The 21,794-nt window shown below is 39.6% G+C and overlaps 1 protein-coding gene and 1 long non-coding RNA gene across 26 annotated transcripts in view; one reads left to right on the top strand and one right to left on the bottom strand.

Moving 5' to 3' along the window:
• ELAVL2 (ELAV like RNA binding protein 2) overlaps positions 1–21,794 on the top strand; it is an 88,595-nt gene that overhangs the window by 11,563 nt on the left and 55,238 nt on the right. For 2 of the 25 annotated variants that reach the window (XM_064402646.1, XM_064402645.1), the window contains exon 1: positions 2,967–3,140. The exons of 12 other annotated variants lie outside the window; for them this stretch is intronic. In XM_064402646.1, the coding sequence (XP_064258716.1) occupies positions 3,106–3,140 (35 nt within the window). In that variant the 5' untranslated portion in view covers positions 2,967–3,105. Of the gene's footprint in view, positions 1–2,966; positions 3,141–3,161; positions 3,243–3,333; positions 3,451–3,749; positions 3,846–13,249; positions 13,363–21,794 lie in introns of those variants that run through there. 11 more of the 25 variants (XM_064402657.1, XM_064402652.1, XM_064402654.1 and 8 more) reach the window with 9 other exon arrangements.
• Positions 6,422–13,347, bottom strand: LOC135289218 (uncharacterized). Its single transcript, XR_010351992.1, has 4 exons — positions 13,111–13,347; positions 12,867–13,021; positions 10,636–10,791; positions 6,422–7,609 (listed from the first exon to the last, which is right to left on the bottom strand). It is a non-coding gene; the product is annotated as an uncharacterized LOC135289218 (long non-coding RNA).

Genomic DNA, 21,794 nt, shown 5'->3' with positions numbered 1-21,794 from the left:
AAAGAGATGAAGGTACCTTTCATATCTGAATGCAATAAGAATAGTTTGAATGGTGCTGAAATTTTGCTTGTTACCCAAATTTATGAATTTGCAAAACTAATCAGCTCCTGATCTGTCTGTCAATTATGGTGGACTCCATGTAACTTTTAATATTGTTTGAAAACTCAGCAGACCTGGCAGTGATGCCAGTAGGGCTAGGGGCAGAAAGCCCTGACCCTGGCAGGCAGTGAGCTGAGTTGGGCCAGAGAGGCAGGGAGTGAGGGAAAACTTTTCTTTCCACAAGAGCTGCTGGGCAGTGGGCCTGGTGTCCACAGAGGTGTTTGCCTTCTTGGAGAATTTTCAGCCCATACAATATAAAGGCTTGAGCAATCTCACCACATGGCTGATCTTGCTGTGGGGTGGGGGCTGAGACTGGAGATGATCGGAAGTTCCTACTGACCTAAATTACTTATTTGTCTACCACTTTTGCCGACAAAACAAAATGCATTTACTGGACAGAGAACTGAGGCATGGCATAGTTCAGGTCTCAAAAAAGCCCAAGAAATCAGCTGTGCCAGAGCTGAGCCAGAAACACCAGTGCAGTAAGAAACTAGTGGCTGTTCTTATGAGTGCGTTTCTAGGTGAAGTTGAGTCATTTGCAGTTTTAACAGTTGTAACACTGCTTTGACACTTTTTCAGTCCTTCGGTCTTTAGGTATTTGGGATAGTAATTGGACAGATAATATTACTAGCTACTATATGTTGCCCTTATGAGTCTACTTTACACTTAGAGCATATTATCAGTCAGCCCTTTTTCAACAAACTTTTTCACCAGTGGTTGTAGATCTCAATGTTTACTAATTCTTAGGGGTTGTATGATGCTGTTCTTTAGAGAGAAAATAATTTAGTTGTCTTTTCCTCTGTGCAAGTTTGCTTATTAAAAGAATAAACAGTGATCTGTCCAAACTTGTTTTCCTGGTGGGGATCAGCCTAGAGGCACACATACTTAGATTTTAAAGTAGTCACAAGAGTCCTCTGGGAGCTAAAAGTATGTACCTTTGCATGAACCACTTGAGAGCATTGAGTGTCAGAAGGCTTTTCTGAAAATCCTTAAGGGCAGTTCTGGGCCAAATGACAACCCTTTTACAACTGGAATGATTAGTATGATGATGTTAGTGATGGCCTCTCTGTAGAAGGAGATAGAGCTGGCAAGCTGCTGGCCAGCTGCCCCAGTCTGTGTCAAATAGAAGATACTCAAAGTTGTTGCTTATGTAACAGTTTAAATGTGAGGTTTTCTGCCTTTTGTTGGTTTAGGGTTTTTTTCAAGAGGTGTTTTTTTGTTGTTGTTGGGGGAGTGTTTGTTTTTGTTGGTTTGTTTTTTTTTTTAATGTGAATATTGGTTCAGATGGCAAAGGGTGCCTTCTAGGAGAGCACATCTGAGTTTTGGCCTTGTTTAGACTTTTCAGAGACAGGCTGTGTGATGTCCTGTGGATCAGGGTGCCTTGGTGTGGGTAATATCTTTCTTTGCTTGTTAGGACACCTTTTGGTAGAGTAGGAGAGAAAATGTGGCTTAAAAGGAGATGAAAAATGGGAAGATATGGCTTATGAGTCAGGAGATAGAAAATGAGATTGAAAAGATTGAAGTAAGCCTGTTTGTGGAGCAGTATCAGTCTGATATGTTTTATGGTGTATTAGACTTTATTATCCCTACTTATCCACATGTTACTTCTGCATTTCTAGCTTCCTGATTTCTGGAAGTGACTGTGGCATTATATATTTAAATGGTAACTTAAAGAGGGAAGGCAAAGGACTAGATACATATATGTACTTTTACTCAAGAGGGACTTCTGTATGGCAACAAAAAACTGTAATACCTTTGGCTAAAACTACTTTTGGCAATAATGCTTCTGTCACATACTTGTGTGCGTAGTAGTGAGCTGATAATATGTGAAAGGCATGCATTTTTGCCAATTAACAATTGGCAAATTGACCACAACCAATTGATCACAACTTGGTTTTGTCAACAGTACCTTATTTGCTGTCTTATACTGGGTGATCTCAGGAGGATTAGGAAGAAACTCCTGACCATGATGGCAGAGAGGGTGAGGATTGTAAATAGCTAAAGTATTGCTTCTGCCTCACGTGTTGTAATAATAGCTAACTGCCCTTTTTCTGTTTGTACTCCACTTAGCTTAAATATTATTTTACTTGAAATACAATATGGACAATTCTCTTAGACCTTGGAGGTAGGAAGGAATGGAATGTGTGTTTAAGCAGCCTATGCCTTCTGTGGGATAAATAGTAGTGGTCATGAAGACCAGGTGACTACCTGAAAGGTTATGGAGGAAAACATGACTGAACATGAAGTTGTTCTACAACTTCACCTTCATATTTACATGTTCTTCTCTGCCTGCTATTCTTTGGGTGAAGTAATGTGAGTGGCCTCTAAAGGCACTGAAAAATAAGGATCAGAGAATGGTTTGGGTTCGAAGGGACTTTTAAAGGTCATGTAGTCCAACTCCTCTGCAAAGAAGAGGAGCATCTTCAGTTTCCTCTGAGTCCCATCTAATCTGACCTTGAATATTTCCAGGAATGGTGCATCTGTCATTTTTGCGGGCAGCCTCTTACAGTGTTCTATCTATCCCTGCATGTCAGCCACACCATGCAGCTTGGTGTGGACAATCTTGGCTTGCATTTCTAGGGTGTTCTGCCTCATGACAATTTTTGCCATTTAGCAGTTTGGACTGTCTGCAGATCAAACCCCTAATGGTTGCTGTCTTATGTAGTCATGGTACATTCTTAAAATGCATGTTAAGATGAACAAGAAACTAATCTCCTTAATTTGCAGGAGTTAAGATCTAAAACTGCTTATGTGGGACTGCTGGTAACTAGCTATTGTAGTGTTATCCCAGAGGATTGTAACCAGTGGCACAAGCTCTGTTTGGAGGCCTGTCCCTAGTTGTGTCTCCCACGGTTCAGTAGTGGGCCCAGTCTTGTTTAAATCAATGACTTGGGTGAAGGGGCAGAGGCCTGCTCAGCAATTTCCTGGCAGCACAAAGCTGCGAGGAGTGGCCGATTGCCCAGAGGGCTGAGCAGCCCTTCAGAAGGACCTCAGCAGCCTGGAGAGATGGGCACAGAGGAACCTTCTGAAATTCAGCAAAGGCAAGTGCAGGGTCCTGCACCTGGGGAGGAACAACCCCAGGCACCAGCACAGGCTAGGGATGACCTGCTGGGAAGCAAGGTCTCTCTGAGGAGAGGGAACTGGTGGGTCCTGTGGACACCAAGCTCTCCGTGAGCCAGTAGTGTGTCCTGGTGGCCAAGAAGGCCAGTGACATCCTGAGGTGCATTATGAAAAGCTTTACCTGCCAGCAGGTTGAGGCAGATGACCCTGCTCCTCTACTCAGCCCTGGAGAGGCCTCACCTGGAATGCTGTGTCCAGTTCTGGGCTCCTCAGTAGAAGAGAGACACGGAGGTCCTGGACTGTGTCCAGTGGAGGGTGACAAAGATGATTTAGGGACTGCAGCATCTCTCTTATGGGGGAAGGCCGAGGGAGCTGGGCCTCTTCAGCCTCAAGAAGAGACAACTGGGGGGGGGGTGGCCCATCAATGTCTATAAGTACCTGAAGGGAGGGTGTCAAGAAATCAGAGCCAGGTTGTGATGCAAAGCAATAGGACAAGAAGCAATGGGCAGAAATAATGCACAGCAAGTTCCACCTGAGTAAGAACTTTTTTACTGAGCAGGTGACTGTGCGCTGGAGCAAGCTGTCCAGATGAGTCTCTCTCACAGATATTCTCAAGAACTATCTGGATGCAATCCTGTGCAGCAGTGCTCTAGGATGAAACTATCAGAGCAGGAAGGTTGAACAAGGTGACCCACTATGGTCCAGTCTCACCTGTTTGATGACTAACTTCAGTTAATGGTTTTACCTAACAATTAGCGGCAAAGTCTTGTTTTCATTCACTTTCTGGTTCCTGCTTTTCTCAGGAGAAGCTTATTGCTCAGGATTTAATCCTGTGAGTCATTTTGATGCATTGGAGTGACCAAAAAGATAGTGGTGGGGCTAGCAAACATCCGGCTATGCAAATAAATGTGTGAGCGATGATATGAAGAAGCTTGCTCTGTCTGTGCAAGTTGCTGAATCCAGTGGTGAGCAAGTACAAAAGAAACTTGAGAAGCCTGGACAGACGCTGATATTACAGGGAAGCATAAAACTTCCATTTGTGTGGTAGTCAGATGAAACTCTTGCATGTCCTTTGTTAATGCTTCTTCTGTGACTAAATGTTGAGATTTTACTGCCGCAGAGGCTCATCACTAATATTTAGGAGAGGTCTGTCCAATCTCATCCTTTTCAAGCAACATCAAGAAAGAATTGTATAAAATGAGTACTTGATCACCCTCTTCTAGACAAGCTGGCATGAATTTTAAAGTCCAGTTAGTTGTAATAACTTTACAACTTAATTAAAAATAGCCTCTCCTCAAGGTCCATTTCTGTAGCAAACCAGGATAATGGCATCAGTTTATTAAGGAGAGTGTCACTTGGCATGCTCTTGATGACAAGCAGCTGGCAGTCTCTGTAGCTTTTTCTCTAAAAGCATGCTTCATAACAGTTACCTGCAGTATATTTTCCTGGAACTGCTTTGGTGTTTTATGATTAGGAAGTGCTTATGACCTACTGTGCTGTATAGGTATAGCCAGAGCACAGCCTTTTGCCATCTATTCAGTATTTTCCTGACTTTTAAAAAAAAATTATGAAACTTGCTTAAGCTAAATGTATTCCCCTTGAAACCTGTAGTACTACTGCTGTGTAACAGTAACATTGTTGACTTGTGTTTTCTTCCCTTCTTTCTTCATATCACACATACTTGGGCACAAAAATTATTGTGTTAACATGGGTTGTAGGTGACCCTGGGATTTTCATGTTTCCCACTCTCATTTGTGAGAAGCAGGTAGCAGGTGTTTTTTGAAGTTGTCAGACTTACATGTCACACTGTCCAGTTTGGAGATGAAAATGGGACCTGTGAGGACTTCAGGTAGCTGTGTTTGCTGTGAGGCCTTTTACTAATGAGAAAATTATTGATCCTGCAGTTGTATACTCCTCACTTCAGTAGCAATAAGCTACTGTTGTTCATGTTAAGATATAAGTTGTCTTCATTTTTTCACATGTATCTTCTGCTGAATTAATAGAAAATGAATGAAGAAGTGGAATATGCAGCAGTGATGGTGTTCTCTCATGTGCCTTGCCCACTGTGTGGAGCTCCCAGAAGCAGAGGTGGACTCTTGTCAATAGTAGTGGCTCATTCTGATATGGTTTTTTTTTTTCCTCCACCAACACTTACTAAGCCAACAAGACTGTTAAGGCTACAAAAGCCAGAGCCACTGGTTATGTTGCATGACTGTTTCTACTTGGTTCTTCATGCCTCCTTGTTACATTGCAGAACCGTACTCTATGTGAAAAGTAAGAGTGCATTGAATTACCAGCAGAATTAAGCACGTATATGATTAATTCAATTTTAATTATTTGCTTCTTGGTATGGGTCTATAAATAGACATATCTGTGTTGTGGGATAGGTATTTGGTGAAAGTCAGGTTGTAGATCTTAAGCTAGAAGTAATTAGGAGGTGTCTGACTTGAGTGGTATTACTGGACTGTTACCCAGTCTTTTCCTTTATCATTTTGCAGCAGTGTTTTAAAATTTATCATTGTGGTATCCATCAGGATGGAGGATGGTGGATCAAAGCAAAACTACAGTCAACAGGCAAATAACGTCAGAAGTGCTCGGTAGCTCCAGCACTGAAGTGGTGGCTGTAGTGGAAAAACGCAAATGTACTCAGCCTAACAGGTGCTCCAAGCAAGAAAGGATTAAGCAGATGGGCATGGTGACCATGGAATTACTTCGGTATAACACAGCTGTAAAACATTGCTTTCAGGAGATGTCTGTGGAGATTCTAATGAATAATTACCTAGGCAAGATCTGATGTGTGCAGGGGAAAAATCCTAGAAAGCCAGAACAGTGATGATGCACTTGCACAATAGATCATGCAACAGTTGCTGTTTGAGGTAGTTTGCTTCTGCTTCAATTCATTCCATGTGTCTGTTAGTACTTCTTTTTATAGTTTGCATACAGCTGTTCCTTAACATTCAAGAATTCAGTTCTGAAGCCCCTGTAAAGGCATGTCACAGCTTGTCTGTCTGTTGTTGATAAAGAAGCTGTCACAAACAGCCTTGAGGAGGTGGACTGCAGTAGAAATGTCAGAAAATAACTGGGGAGGTGCACCAACTTGATATTCAAGGAGTTGAATCTTTATCAAAAATTTTGAAGCATAAAGCTTTATTTTCCAAACTTTCTTGCTAAGTCTGGTAATTCATTATTTGTGTTAATTTCCTTAGAAAATGAAGGTGGTGTTGGCAGGACTCTTTTGAAGAAATGTCTTCACACAGGTCTTGTATTTGCTTACCAATTTATGCTGGTAACAGTGGCAGATCTTTAAACTTGAGGAGAAAGTGGGACTTTTTAGGAAAGTGTAGGGTATTCTCCTGAGCATAAGTTGAATGCATTATGTACTCTTGAGAACCCTGTTGTTCTGATCCATATTCTAAAATGGATTTCATCTGATAAACTGAAGAATAGATTCCATGTTAAGTGGAAAACTATGCAAATAGCTGTAATATAATGAGTTCATAAGCAGCAGTATTGAGGAGCTGATTTTAGAAGTTAAATGCTGGTTTGCCAGATAGTTTTTTTGGTTTTTTTTCTGGACCTTTGTGTTTAATTCTTTATCCATTTATGCTGGTTAATGGTGTAATACAAGTATATCCTTTGTTTTCTCTAAGGGTCATTTTAAAGGTATCAGTCCATCCACAGGATGCATGGATGATATATTATCTTTCTATCCCAACATTCATGTCCATTATATCACAATGCTAGTTGGAGACTTAGCTAAAAATAAAAAACAATAAAACAAAAAATTACTAAAAGCACCTTGGTCTGAGAAATAAGGTCTTGGGTATTCCTTAAGGTTCCCTTCTGCTTTTTCTCATTGTGTTATCTTGCCTGTTAAGCAGTGTTGCTGTTGACAGAATTGTGGAAGATAAAAGTTGATGTGTAGGTGTACCATAACGTATTCCAGTACCTGCAAATGCTTTTGAATTTAAATGAAATATAGTATAAGTGAACACTGTTTGTCATTACAGGTGAAATAATAGGATGACATGGAAACCTCTGAAAAGATGTTTCTCTAGTTGCAGGAAAACAGAAGGACACAATGTGATGTACATGTACACTTCTTGTGTTCAGTGCTGTTCTCATTGACTGGAGTTGATGCTAGTGGTTAACAGCCTTTTACTGCATACTTTAGCTTTTTTATTATATTAAAAGCTGTCAAAGTTACATTAAGTAAGATTAAGTCATTAAGTAACATTAATTAAGTAATTAAGTTACATTAATGACTGAAATTATTTGGATTGGCAGGCACTTCAGGAGATACTCTAGTTCAATCCTTGGTTTAAAGCAGGGTCAGCCTAGAGCAGGCAGCTGCAAACCAATGTCCAGTTGGGTTTTGGATGTCTTCTGCTCTGCCCAGAGGGGTCTGTGTTTTCTGTGGATGCTGTTCTGCACTTGTCAGCGTTAGTAGCTGTGGGAATAAGTTCTTGTATGTTTAAATGTATATTATCCTGACACTGGATACTTCCAAAAAAAGTGTCTTAACCTTCTTTACTCCCCTCCATCTGGTATTTATATTGGGCTTACCAGTAAAGATCAAGGCTAAAGTTAGACAAACTGAGCTTCTTCCATGTCTATTGTCACCAGATTCTCTGCTCCATTCAACAGAAGGCCTACATTTTGTGTAGTCTTTTTCTGCCTTGCTTTTTCCAGACAGCTTTCTCTAGTGATGCTGGTAAGTTGTATTAACTAAAGCAGTTTTAAATTACACACTGTATAATCAATCAGCTTGCTAGCAGTTTAAAAATATGCACAGAATTGTTTTTCATCCCTCTGTATTAAGATACAGGTGCTTGATTTTTAACTAGCTGGTGACTAGCTGGTTTTAGTTCTGCTTTTCACACTCTTAACAAAAAGAGATACAAAATAAATTTGTGATATACTGAAAAGTTAACATGCTTTTCATCTTATCTAAGAGTAATTAATATCCTTGTGTTTAAAGATGCAACTTGGGTATGCAAATAGTGTTAGACCATAAGTATTTACTCCTTTTTGTTTCTTTTGTAGGATGTTAGGCTGTAGGATGTTAGGCTAGGAGACTTAATATGGTATAGAGTGCATGGTTGTGTACTCTTTTTTAAATGAGTATTTTGTTTGTAATCTGCTTTCCATATTGTGAGTTATGAGACAAGGACACAATACTTACCAGCCATCTGGTTTGGAAAAAGCTTTGTATGTACCAAACTCAGCAGTACCAGCTAAGTTCTTGTTTTAAGAACTTGCTAAAAATTTGTCTGGTTGGTCTACATAAAGATTTTTTGACCTTGTCAGAGAGCAAATAACCATCAAATACATCTAGAGTTTGATTTTGTTCTCAAATCTTTAGTGGAAAAACCTTGCACTACCTAAACAGTTGTTTAAACAGTTGTTTAAACCTGAACAACTTCAGTGGTTCAGAGGAGGAGTAAATTGTGTTGTCATCAGCAACATCCTCTACCAAAATGGTGAAGACTAGAGACAATTGATAGCTGAGTAAATTTGTACTAGTCTTGTTGTCTGATATAATAGAAGCTATTCCTAAATCTCAGGGAACATTTTTGCCAAGCTGTCTCCTCATCATTTTTGCAGCCTTTAATGGAAAATCTTTTGGGGGTAAGAGGTCTTCAGTCTGCATAAGCTTGTTAGAGAAGCTAATTTTGACTGTATTCAGGCTTTAGTACTAACATAATTCTTGGAGCTCCAAACTGCATGCAAGACTGCTCAAACTGTAGTGGAGCCTGAAATTATACTAGGTGGTTCTTTTATAGAGAGATGGCTTTTTTTTTTTCATAAGATTGTGTTTTAGTTAAGAGCTTGATGGAAGAAATCCTGATTTTTAATATTGCTTGAAAATTTTGTCTGCATGCTGGCATTTACCATTTCTAGCTGTGTTTGACATCAAGGATGTTACATTATTGCTTTCTGTCTGTGAACGGATGTACTGGTAAAATTACAGATAATACTAAAAGGCACAAGTAATTTTCTTGTTACAGAAATAGCTAGGTATCTTTTTCTGAGCCAGTGTTCTAGTATCACTCCTATTTTTGACAAACTCAAGCATTTTATCATCCTAAATTAAATGAATTCTAAATAAAGGACAAAAATGCTACTGATGAGACTAGAAATAAATTTCCACAAGTCTTTGAGATCAGCAAGAATGTTTTGTAGTACTTGTCAGAGTCACCCCTGTAAAAATCATAAATTGGTTTGAGTTGGAGCATACCTTAAAGATTGTGTTGATATAACCCCCCTGCCATGTGCAGAGATACTTACCACTATACCAAGTTGCTCAGAGCTTCATCTAGCCTGGCCTTGAGCACTTCCAGGGATGGGGCATTCACAATTCTAGGCAACCTATTCCAGAGCCTCACCACCCTCACTGTAATGGTTTTCTTCCTAATATCTAATCTAAGCCTACTCTTTCAGTTTGAAGCCATTTACCAAGTCTTGTCGCTACTTGCCCTTGCAAAAAGTCCCTCTCCCATCTTTCTAGTAGGCTTCTTCTAAGTACTGTTAAGCTGCAGTTAGATCACCCCAAAGCCTTCTCTTCTCCAGGCAGAGCTGTCCCAGTTCTCCTAGTCTTTGTAGGAGAGGTCCTCCCTTCATTCCTCTGACAGATGGTGTGGCCCTCATCTGAAGTTTTTCTGACAGGTCCATGTCCTTCTTGTGCTGGGACCCCAGAGCTGGGTGCAGGTTCCAGGTGGGCTCTCAGCAGAGCAGAGCAGAGGGGCAGAATCCCCTCCCTCCCCTGCTGCCCACACTGCTTTGGATGCAGCCCAGGACACGTTTGGCTTTCTGGGCTGGGAGTGCCCATGGCTGGGTCATGTCCAGCCTCTCACCCACCAGTACCCCCAAATTCTTCTCACAGGACTGCTCTTGATTTATTCATCCATTCCCCAGCCTTTGTTGATACACGGACTTGCTGTGATCCACATGTAGCACATTGTACTTATTCTTGTACCTTGGTATTGTTAAATCTCATGAGATTCCCACTTTATGACCTTGCCCAGGTCCTTCTGGATGGCATCTCACTCTATTTTGACAAGTTTAGCTATTGAGAGGTGAGTGGAAGAAAATGGTACAGGACACCAAAGGCATGATGATTAGAAGTATCTTTACATGTCTGGGTAGGCTTTGTAGAAAATACCATAGATTCTGGGCTATTACTGTGTGAGATGTGCTGGTTTTGTGTGTGTTGGAGTTAACTTTCTTCACAGTGGGTGGTATGGAGCTGTACTTTTGTACTGAGTACCTTTGTACTTGGGCTGAACACGAGTACTGCCGTGCTGGTGAGGAAGCTGGGGTGCATGGGAGCTTGGGGGTGGAGATACCACCAGGACAGTTGACCCAAACTGACCAAAGGGGTATTCCAGACCATATGATATCCTGCTTAGCATATATAGCTGTGTGTAGGGGAGGATGTTTGCAGTTACAGCTTTTGATGAGTTGACAACTAACCTTTAGACATGACGGTGCCCTCCTGGAGGTGGCCAGCTTAGCTTTTGTGATGCAGATAGAAACTCCTGTGCTTTAACAGGTTTTGATTGAAATAGTTTTTTTTGAGTACAAGAAACAGCAAATATCTGGTGTCTATTTCCATAGTCAAAGGTGGTGCTGAAAAGTAGAAAACAGGTTGAACCTGTGTTAGGGTAGTCTTTCAGAGTAAGTCTACTAGACTTACAGCTTCAGGAAAACAGGTCCAGTGAGCACATCCAAGCTTTCATGACTTTTTCTCTTAAGTCTTAAGCTCAGAGGAGAACTGGCCATCTGTTTTAGGTTGTTTGTAACTGTCAGTGTTTAAATAACTTTATTGCGTTCCAAAATTTTGAGTCCTGTGTATCAGTTGAACAGAGCAGATGCAAAAAATAGAAAACAGAATCAAAAGCACTTTGGCAATCTGTACGGAAATGAAGTGTTATGAGCTAAAGAAAAGTTACTATTTTGTGCCTTATGCCCATTAACACTTCCAGTAAGTTTGAATCATTCATTATGTGAGATTTCCTGGTTGTGAGACAGTGTTACCCCTGTATGACAGATTGTGCTGAGGGGGAAGGTGAGTGTTTAACTCAGTGAGGCAATGGATTGAAAGAAATTCAGTATAAACACACTCGAATGCCAGTGGACTATTTGATGCATGAAGCTGACTCTAAAAGCAGACTTAATAAAGGGATTGGATAGGGTAGTGATTTGGGAAAAGTGGAAAAGTGAAGTTGGTGTAGTATGTTTGACATACCCTGGCATGGTTTCTCTTTTTTTTTTTTTTTTTTTTTTTTTAGGTTAAGTTTCTTTTCAGACATCAGGTAGTAGGTTGCACAGCAGGCTGGGTATCCGATGGGTCTGGACTTTTTTTTTTTTTTTTGAACTCCAGTTGTTTCTGAATGAAAACAACGGCTCTTAAAGTGAGATTTTTTTTTTCTCCAGAGAATATAGAGGAGCTTTTAGAAGTATCTTATGTGACAGTTTATGTGCTTAGAATTTGGTGAGATTGTTGGTACTTTTAGATGAAGGATTAAAGGAAACCTACTTGAAGAAACAGCTTGTCTGTTGCAGCATTTTTTATGCTTGAGGTTTATTGTAGCGGAGTCAGGTTTGCCATAAATGTGAGACATCAAACTGATGATAGTGGTAATTATGAGTAACTTTTGATGCCTGTAGATGACTGCTGGTTGCCTCTGTCAAATTAGACGTTTTTCATACATGAGCTAACACAATACAGAGTTGGACTTCCGAAACTTTAGATGTAGAACAAGTTGCCTTTTTGTTTTGTTTACAGTTGCAGGTGGGATGCCAGGGATTATTGGTATGAAAAGACAAAAGAGAACTGCAATGCTGCTGGATGTTTCACCTGAGAATGCCTCATAACAATAACAAGGCAGGGTCATTTTCAAGCTGTGACACTTAGCAGAGTGCCCTAGGCACAATGGAGATCTTGTGTGGCAGCAGTGGAAGAAGGGCTTTTACAGCAATCAGACTGAGGAGAAATAAGATTGTTGGACAAACAAACATAACATCTTGGCTATCTTGGATTTTGCATTGCTAACACCTGAAAGCAGGTATGTCTGTATTGTGCCCATCTTTCAGGGATAGGTCCCTTGCAAGTATAGGTCATACGGACTGCTGTTCAGCTATTCTGAACTTTATTAAACCTTAAAAGTGGGTAATAGTCTAGCTGTCATGACAGGGAGGTGGTTCAAATGATTTTCACCACTAATGGAAAGTTAGAAAATTACTTCTCACTTAAACCTGGCAACAGTCTCCTTGAGTTACTGGCTCTTCAAAAGTTGAACAAAATACTCTAATGGTGAAGTAGTTGGGGAGTGATAGTGGAGGTCTGAGTATGTTGAATTGCATTCTTAAATTTTAGTAAGGTGCTAAGGTAGCAGCTAATGGTATCCTACAGAATCTCAGAACAGTTAGTGTTGGAAGAGACTTCTGGATACCATCCAGTCCCAACCCCTTGCCAAGGCAGGTTCATCTAGAGTAGGTAACACAGGAATGTGCCCAAGTGGGTTTGGAATGTCTTTCTGCTTCCCTGAGCAGCCTGTTCCAGTGCTCTGCCACTCTCAGTGTAAAGAAGTTTCTCCTCATGTTGAGGTTGAACTTCTTGTGGTTTAGTTTATAGCCATTGCTCCTCATTCTGTCTCTGGACACCACTGAAAAGAGTCTGGTACCATCCTCTTGGCACCCACCTTTGGGGCATTTGTATGCATTAATGAGATCTCTCAGTCTTCTCTGCTCCAGACTGAACAGGCCCAGCTCCTGCAGTCTCTCCTCCTGAGGGAGATGCTCCAGGCCCCTTTTGTGGCCTCTGCTTGACCTGGTCTTGTCGCTTCTTGTCTGTCTTCTGCTGAAGAAACCAGAACATGACCCAGCCCTCCACATGAATCCCCAGCTTCAGCTAGGGCTGAGTACATGGGAAGGATCACCTCCCACCTTATATGGAGAGGATTTCACATCCATTGACATGCTTCCAGATCTTCTTGCTCTTTTTCAAGTTCTTGAGGTAGATTTCTGTGCTGACTTTTTTGGAATGAAGCAAAGAGGTGGTGAAGTATCCCGTGTCATAGATGCTCAGAAGCTCTCTGGACATGCTCCAGGGCAGCTGGCTCTAGTTAGCCCTGTTTGAGAAGGGCAGTTGGACCCAGTGGTCTCCAGAGGTGACTTCCAGCACTGAGTGATCATTGTGTGAGTCTGTGGTTTAGGTGATCAGGTGTTCTAAGAATAGTATATGATACCTTACTGAGCTGAATGTCAGATTTGGAAAACTTGTGGGAAACAGCACGTGTAATTGCTGGAGCAGCTATGGAGTTTGAAACATGGCACTGTCTGCAAAATCAAGCTTGCAAGTGAAAAGTCTCTTCTCTGTGTATAGATTCTTTAATCTTCTCCAATCTAACTCAAATTCAGCTATCAACAAGAACAACTACAACAAACAAAAAACACCAACAACAAAAAGAACCAAATTGCTCAAAACAAGGACAAAAATCACACCCTACAAATTTGCTGAATTCCACTTGTTTGCTGGTGAACTTGATAAACAAAAGAGTTAAGCACTAGTGTTGTTCCTCATTTGGTCTTTTTCTCATTTAGTAAGAATATCAAGTTGATGTCATAAGTTTAGAAAGTTCTCCAAAAGGAAGGAAGAAAAGTATGGCATGTAGCTGGGGTTTCCAAACAAGATAAGTAGTCAAATCTAGGTGATTTGACTGGCCACTCAGTAGCACTGATAATGTTGGGATTCTGTACTGTATGTATTGAAGCCATTACCTCAAAGGTGTTCAGACACACCCAGTTAGAGCAGGTTATAGAGGTTGATAGCTTATAGGTTTTTTTGAAAAATGTAAATCAAACTTTGAAATATGAAATGTTTGGAAGTCAAGATTTTGTGTAGTAGAGGGCTTCCAGCAACCTTGAGCTCACCTGATGAAGCTTTTGTTGATTTCTTCTTGTTATTACTTGTGTTGTATTGATAGGCTTTAACACTTTATGTCAATTTTTGAGATCTTCTCCTCTATGCATCCTGTAAATATTTATAATAAAATGCTAAGTTGAGGCTTCAGTTCCTTTATTTTTAAGGTTTCAGGAGCACCTGTGTTTTGCTGGAAAAACTTGACTCATATTCTTTGTAGTCTTTTGCAGCATGAGTGTTTGAGGGACACAGCTTCGTGGGATGAAAGAGTTTGTTTCATGGGGGTGGTAATAAGAGTGTTTACCTCCATAATGAACTCCCAAGATCCCACAGTTATGTGCTGTTCAATCATTGAATCACAAACACTTGGCTAAAAACCAGAAGGAACAAGCAGTCCCAGAAGCAGATTGCTCCCTGAGGTGAACAGAATCTGCTAGGTCAGTTTACACTGGCACAGTTTATTTTGCATCAGGTAATCCAATTGTGATAGGCTTGCAAAACAATTGATGCCACTTTTCTCCACTTGCTTTTCAAGTGCACACTCTCTGCCCGCTAGATTACCTCTACCACTCACTGCTTTCTTAGTTCTCTTGAAAGATTCTTGCTGCTTCTTTTCTGTGCCTTGTCTTAGTAAATGCAGAAATTCAGCTTAAGAGTTACACTTCTTCTTAGTGCCTCAGAAGAGCCTTGCTAGTATTGTTACGCTGTATAGCTAATCCATTTACTGCAGTGGCTTCTGTAGAGAAATATAGCAATCTGTATTTTACATAAGCAAAGTAGAATGTAACAGACTGGTGTGACAGTTGGGGGGCTGCCCCACTTACTGTTTTTTTTAAATACTGGGAATAGGAATTGTTTTCTGGAATTTTTTTTCTTAATCTGTCATTTTATATTAGTTTTTGAGTTACTATTCAGAGATTCTTTCTCACTTGACACTTTTGTTGGTTTTGGGATCCTGTGAGAGGGTAGGGGGAGAAATAGTTGGTACCTGTGTTGTAAATCAGCCGTGGGGAAGGACATCACTGAGCATTTGTGTCTTTTCTGAAATTCTTGATGAATTAAGTGGTTTTGATAGTGTGTGAAAAAGTTAAAGGGGGAAAGAAATACAAGAGAAATTCTGGGGGAAACATTCTAATTTTAGCCTGTAGTGCTTGGGCATACTAAGATATTTCCAAAATCCCTGTTAGTGTTTCTTCCTCTGGAAGGCAATGCTGCTGTGTGTTAGAACTTGACGTGTGATTAATTTACCTCTTTTCCTTGAGGTTTACCTGCCTTCCTTTTGAAGGGTTTACTTAAGAATGTTGACTTAATTATACATTTTCTTTGATAAATGAAGTAGAAAGCTCAACACTCTCTATGCCGTTGCACAAACAAAAAAAAGTCATTAACTTCCTGGAACAAAATGCTTTTTCTCTCATTCATTGTTTCTGCTGTGTGTTTGGGAATCTTTACATGTGTTCTACATAGTTCTGTGAAACAGGACTGTAATTGTTGTGTAAATTGGTGAAGTTTCTTGTTTTCAATGTAAGTGTCACTTTTCTGTTACCAAAATTGGGAGACTTTTAATCTTACTGATTTTTTTTTTTTCTTAGACAGTGCTTTTTGAAGCACCTGGTATGAATCTGTCTTAGTTAAAGCTAAAAACCTTGAGTGGCTTTTGAGGCTTCTGCACCACATCCCTCACTTCCCTCTCTTCTTTCTGATATAAGAGGAAGAAGGTGAAGCAAATGCATTTAACTTAATATTTAATACTTTAGTTTAATCATTATGCTTTTTTTATTTATTTCTTTTACATACTGTTCTGTTTGAGACTAGAAAACTTGTTCATGGTAAAGAACATATGAAATTTTGGAGAAGGATATGGATGAAGTTCCTTATGGAACTGTGGTCTTAAAACATGAGCTTAAACATACTGGTGTATCAAAGGCCAAATTCCCAGTGGTGAGAACTGTCAATATTTTAGAGAACTAAGCTTGGGTTTAGTAATCTGTCACTGAGACTTCCTGTGCACTGTACACATTTGCTCATTTTGTATAAAACTTTGATATAATTCTTTGTGGGAATCCCTGAATTATTTTTGTGTGAGCATGTAGAGGTAATGCATGGATCTGTTTTTAACTGATATTTAACCAAGTTGCATTAAGACCTGAGGTTTTTAGATCACTCATTTAGATCACTAGTTATAAAGATGAGATTGAAGATCTTTCAGGCAACTCACAGTGTTCAGCTGTCTCCCGTGTGGCAGATTGCATAATCCTCTGTCAAAATCTGTGTATGAGTTATCATTACAAGAACTCTATAACTCTTACTCAGTGTTTAAAGCAGGTGGGTACTTTAAGGATCAATGAATGCAGACATTCTCTGGTAGCAGCTTACTGTTTGAACATACCTGGTAGCATACCCTACCTGATACTCTCTTGATAATATATCCTAGAAGTTACAAAGGTGGGGTAGGTGGTATTGTCTGTTGGGTTTGTATGCTTAGCTACACTACACAGGTCCTAGTAGCCAATCTGAGCACAGCCAACTGAAGGATGATGGAAACTTGGAGGGTGTTCAGTCATTGAGCTCTGTTACTTACTGCAGTAATAATCTTTTCTTTGTGGTTCATTAGATGCAGCTGTAGTGAATTAGAGCCAGGTTAAGTAAACTCAGCTGATCTGCTTTGAATGTTCAGGTATTTCTGTCAAAAGTTACAGGCTTGCTTTCTTTTCAGGCCCTTACTGGAAAGAATACGTAGTTACGGAAGCTAAACAGACTCAAAAGGGGTCACAGCTTTCAAATTTGAGCTATGTTAGTTCTAAAAATTATCCCAAGTTGCTTTTTCTTTATATGAGAGAGAAAAATCAGCTGAGGAACTGGTAGTTTGGAGACAGCCATGTGATTTCTCTAACCTCTGATACTTAACAGTCTAAAAATAGTTGCCATATGGGATGTCTTTATTGTGAGGACAGCCTCTGCTAGCTGAGAACCTTTCTGTGTTTAAGCACTTTCTGTGCCTAAACATTTTTAGCTGTTATCTAAGTGAAGTTGTCATATGGCTTTAAATGAGAGCTGCTGTCATTGTCCAAAGATGTTGAAGAAAAGGGAGTTATTTTCTCTGAATTTAACAGGGATGGTTACAGCGGTGTTCTGTGTTCTCCTCTCCATGGAGTTCATTTTAGATCTCTGTTTAAAAAAAATCCTGAATAAATAAATTGATGTTACACCAAGGAAAAATGCACCAAATTTTTTAAGACTAACACTTGGCTATATTTGTTTCAAGCCCCTTTCTGTTACAGCTGTTTAACCTCTAACAACCTATTGAGATTTTGTAGGTTTGGTGGAGGTTATTTGGAGACCTGTGTGCCAAACACTGCTTCAGCAGTTCTTCCTTGTTCTGCAGGGAGTTTAGACACAGCTGAGACAAATAACAGAATATTTTGTAATTGCTTATGTTGAGTCCATTTTTCAGTAAGCTGTTGTATACAAATAGAATAATTTTTACAGAGCAGTTGCGTGTCCTTTCAAGATGTGTAGTAAAGAAAGCAGTCTAAACTTACACATGCTTCTGTGGCAGAGGTTATAATACAGATATATAATAATATATGTAGTTTCTGGTGTTTTTCTTCTTTGAATTTGCAGTAAGTTTGGGAGATAAGTTACCAATAGTCTATTTTTTGCAAATGGGGAAGAATTACTGTATTAAAAGCTCATTTCATGGTCAGTCAAGTCGTGCTTGATGGCAGGTCCTCAGTGTCAGAATGTTGCTCTTTGTTACTTGTGTGGTATCCCAGTCTTACCCTCACTTTGTCCTCGACTCTTCCAGTGTCATAAACATTAGATAAAGTGACATTAGACTTTGTGACTTTAACTTTTTCAGCCTTTCCACACACTGACTTCTAAGAAGTCTTTTCAACATCAGGCTCCAGAGCTTTGGTATGGTTAAATGAATTCTGGCAGTCACAAGATTAAAACCAGTGTTCTTTAAATATCTCTTTTCTACAAATTCTCACAATTGTTAAGGTTGAAAAGACCTCCAAGGTTATTGAGTCCAGCCTTTGACCAGACATGACCATGTCAATTAAACTGTAGCACTGAGTGCCATATCCAGTCATTTTTGAACAATCATGAACTCTGCCATCTCCCTGGGCAGCCCATTCCAATGTATAGCAATGCATTCAGTGAAACATTTCCTCCTGATGTCCAGCCTGAACCTTCTTGTGGCCCAACTTAAGACCATTTTCTCTTGTCCTTTTGCTGGTTGTCTGGAAGAAGACACTGACCCCCCTACCTGGCTACAGTCACTTCACAGGTAGTTATGGAGGGTGGTAAGGTCTCCCCTGAGCCTTTTTTTCTCCAGAATAAACCAGAGCTCCTTCGTCTGCTCCTCATAAAACTTATTCTCCAGACCCTTCACCAGCTCCTTTCCCCTCTGTGGTCCAGACCATCCAGACAGTTCCTAACCCAGTGAAGAATGTGCCTGTTCATGTTATGGGCTGTGGCTTCTTCAGGAGAAATGGAAATAATTTACTGCTGGTGCAGCTGCAGTTAGCCTTAGGCAGCTAGTCCTGATGTGCTTTGCCTTCATAGAGTAAAAGAGCTGTAATTCAGCAAAATCTGGGCACTTGGACATCTCTTATCTGAGAAACATTTTTGCAGAACTGACTTGCAGGTTGCGTGTCACTGCATTTTGTACAGTATTCATGCAGTAAGGAGAGCTTAAATTCCTTTTTTCTTTATTGATACTTCTAGGAACTCACTCTTCTAGTATTTTATCCAAAATCAAAGCAAAGTATAAACTTTTGAAGGCTAAAAGTTGAACATTGACTGAAAGCTGCATTTAATGTAGAATAGTATAAAGTGTTTGCAGAGTGAAGTAGATAAAAATCCTGTTTGACTTGTTGGTTTAAAGATAGCCTAACACTCGTGTCTTCTTTAATATTGTATCTGTATAATGAAACACAATTTTGATCTTTGAGTCAGAGATGTGTGAGTTGTTAATACCAGGTTGCTGGACTTAGAGGTGCTGGTCTTTGTTTAGGAAATTGTTGGAAAGCAGTTACCTGCAGTGTAAACATGGAAGAGTCCTAGTTTTATGGCTGTGAGACAATACAGTGCTTCATACGAACTAACTCCTTTCAAATTTTGCTTATCCTGACCACAACTTCATTTCCAGAAGTGGGTGATTCTTATGCCTGTTTTTATGTTCTTAGTTACACTGTTCTTTTAGATACCTACACCTGAATTGTGGGCAGAAAAGCTTAAATTGAGTCTGTCCAACTGAATAGTGTGAACTAAATACTTTTTTTCCTGGTATGCGTTGTTTTTAAAGCTAGAATGTGCTGACATCCAATGGCACAGTTTTCTTCAAACTCATCTTCTGCTTTTGTAACATGAAGAATCTGTTCCAGGGTAATTCGGATGGCACTTTGACAGTGGCATCTAAGGGAGTTCAACTCCTACACACAAAACCAAACTATGTAATAGTGTAACTTTCATCTTTTCAACTGTTTTGGACTCCTATGTATATTTAGTGGGAATATATGGGGTAGCACAGTGATTCCCCATGCCTGATACCAGCAAGGTTTTTAATACTGACTATAACACTTTGTTCAGATTCCTTGAAAGCACTGATGCCTGTTGAGTTCTTGTCAGCATGTCATCAGGGCTTACTTTTGATGTTTGGGGTTTTTTTCCCTGCTGTAGTAAAACACATTCTTGATTTTCCTGGTGAAGTAAAGATGTAAGTACTCTGTAGTTTACGTGATGCATTATAAACCATTGTCATTTTTTGCAAGGTAAAGTGTGAGGAGGGAAGATGCATACTCTTTCTGAAACAGTCTTAACTTACTGATTCCTGTGCATAAGGCAGCCAGTTCTCTGCCCATGCATAATGTTCAGCCCATGAGGGTGAAACGTCACTGTTTTGGAAGTCAGCTTCATTGTGAAACAAAGGTTAAAATGTCCAAGCTTGGATTCTTCTCTCCATATTAGAGCATATGTTGCAGTATAAAATACATCTAGTTTATTCTGAGATATTATTGAGAAGAAGCCTTTGAGTGCCATGACAAATAATGTGATTTGACAGGTCTCTTGTAAAGGATGCTAGAGAAACTAAGACTTAACTTTCTTATTTCAAACTTGTGTTCTGGGTGAAAGCAGAAGGCCTTCTGCAGTGCTTGAGATTTAGTGCATTTCTGTAGTGGGATGATAGTCAAAATAAGCAGGTTAGCCCATATAGAAAGCAAGCATACTCTACGTCAGATGGCACCAGTATCGTATTTTTCAGCTGTTGATGTTCTCAAAATAATTTTTTGGTTTACTTTTATGTGTCCCTTTCTTTGTACTCCAGTGTGTACTACAGCAAGATTTTTGGGACGTAGGTCACTTTGTAGAACTTGATATGCATTGATAGAGGGCAGAAAATTTGAAGTTTATTCAGGGCTGTGTGCTGTTGTTCTGACTTCATTTATGCTGTCATGCTGTCTTACAAGACTTCTTACCATCTCTTTCACAAACAATTCTCTTGATTTTCCTTTGATATTGAAACTTGCAGATGTACACAGGAGGATAAAATAAATTGTTGAAGATAAGGTTTCAAGTATTTGGGAGCTCTGTTATAGTGACACACTTCTGTGGCTATGTTTCTCTTGCTATTGAATTAAGCATATAATTTAGTTCTGTGTTGACAGGGAGTATTACCTCAGGTATTTTTATGCAGCAATAAATACTGAAGTGGAGTCATCTTTTTGAAACTAATTTGAAAGAAAATTGCCTAATCTAGATTTTGTTGTTACAAAATTTAGATTTCAGTAATATGTATATATAATGTTAAGACACAGATGATAGAAATGTCAACTATAAATATATCAAACTGTAGTTTTAATAGGTTTGTATCTAAGACACAGTATAGAATAATACATGGAAGAATAAAGCATGAGAGTCAAAATGTGTGGGTTAGCCCATGTAAGGGGCAAAGGTATATTAAGGCAATTTAATGATACATAGTTTAATGGTACTTGGACTACTGGAGAAAACTGGGAGTGGGGGACAAGCTAGATACAACTAGCCATGATGAAAAGGTTAGAAGAAAGAACTAGAGCATGTGGAAGCCAAGTGGTCCCAGAAACTTCATATATATGGACAGGATAGTAGGCAAATCTGATTACCAGTATTAAGGATGATGTATTAAATTATTGACAGTTTTAGCAAGAGGTTCTGACATTTTGGCTTCTCTGTTCTTGAATTCATGTTTGCACAAGAATTCCCATCCCCAGAGGTCAGAAACCTTAAGACCTGGGCAAGATTTCTGGAGTGTCTGAAAGCAAGAGTATTTTAAACTAGCAAATCTTTTAAACATTCATTGCTCTCCATTTTTAGTTGGATTATAGAAATAAAGATTTCTTCATGCAAGACAGCACTGCATATGGATCTGCCATGTTATATCTGTATTGCATTATTCATTACTCATGGTATATCAGGATTAAGAAATAAAAGTGCTGTTCATCTGGTATAGACTTTGTACTGCTTTCATAGAACCTGTTCCAGTGACTACTTAATCCAGGTCTGGCAGGATGGGACAAGTCGTAGCTCTAGTTAAGCTTGGTTTTGTAACTAAAACATGGGATTATTGACTTCAGAACACTAAGAACACTTTTTGGAGACTGAATAGTCAGTCTTTATCCATAGTAGATTTTGAGAGTAAACTGGCCTTGGCCATGTGTTT

The sequence above is a fragment of the Passer domesticus genome, chromosome Z (assembly GCF_036417665.1).
Source record: "Passer domesticus isolate bPasDom1 chromosome Z, bPasDom1.hap1, whole genome shotgun sequence".
NCBI lineage: Eukaryota > Metazoa > Chordata > Aves > Passeriformes > Passeridae > Passer > Passer domesticus.
The sequence above is the reverse complement of the archived record's forward strand: the minus strand, read 5'-3'. Positions and strand labels throughout refer to the sequence as shown.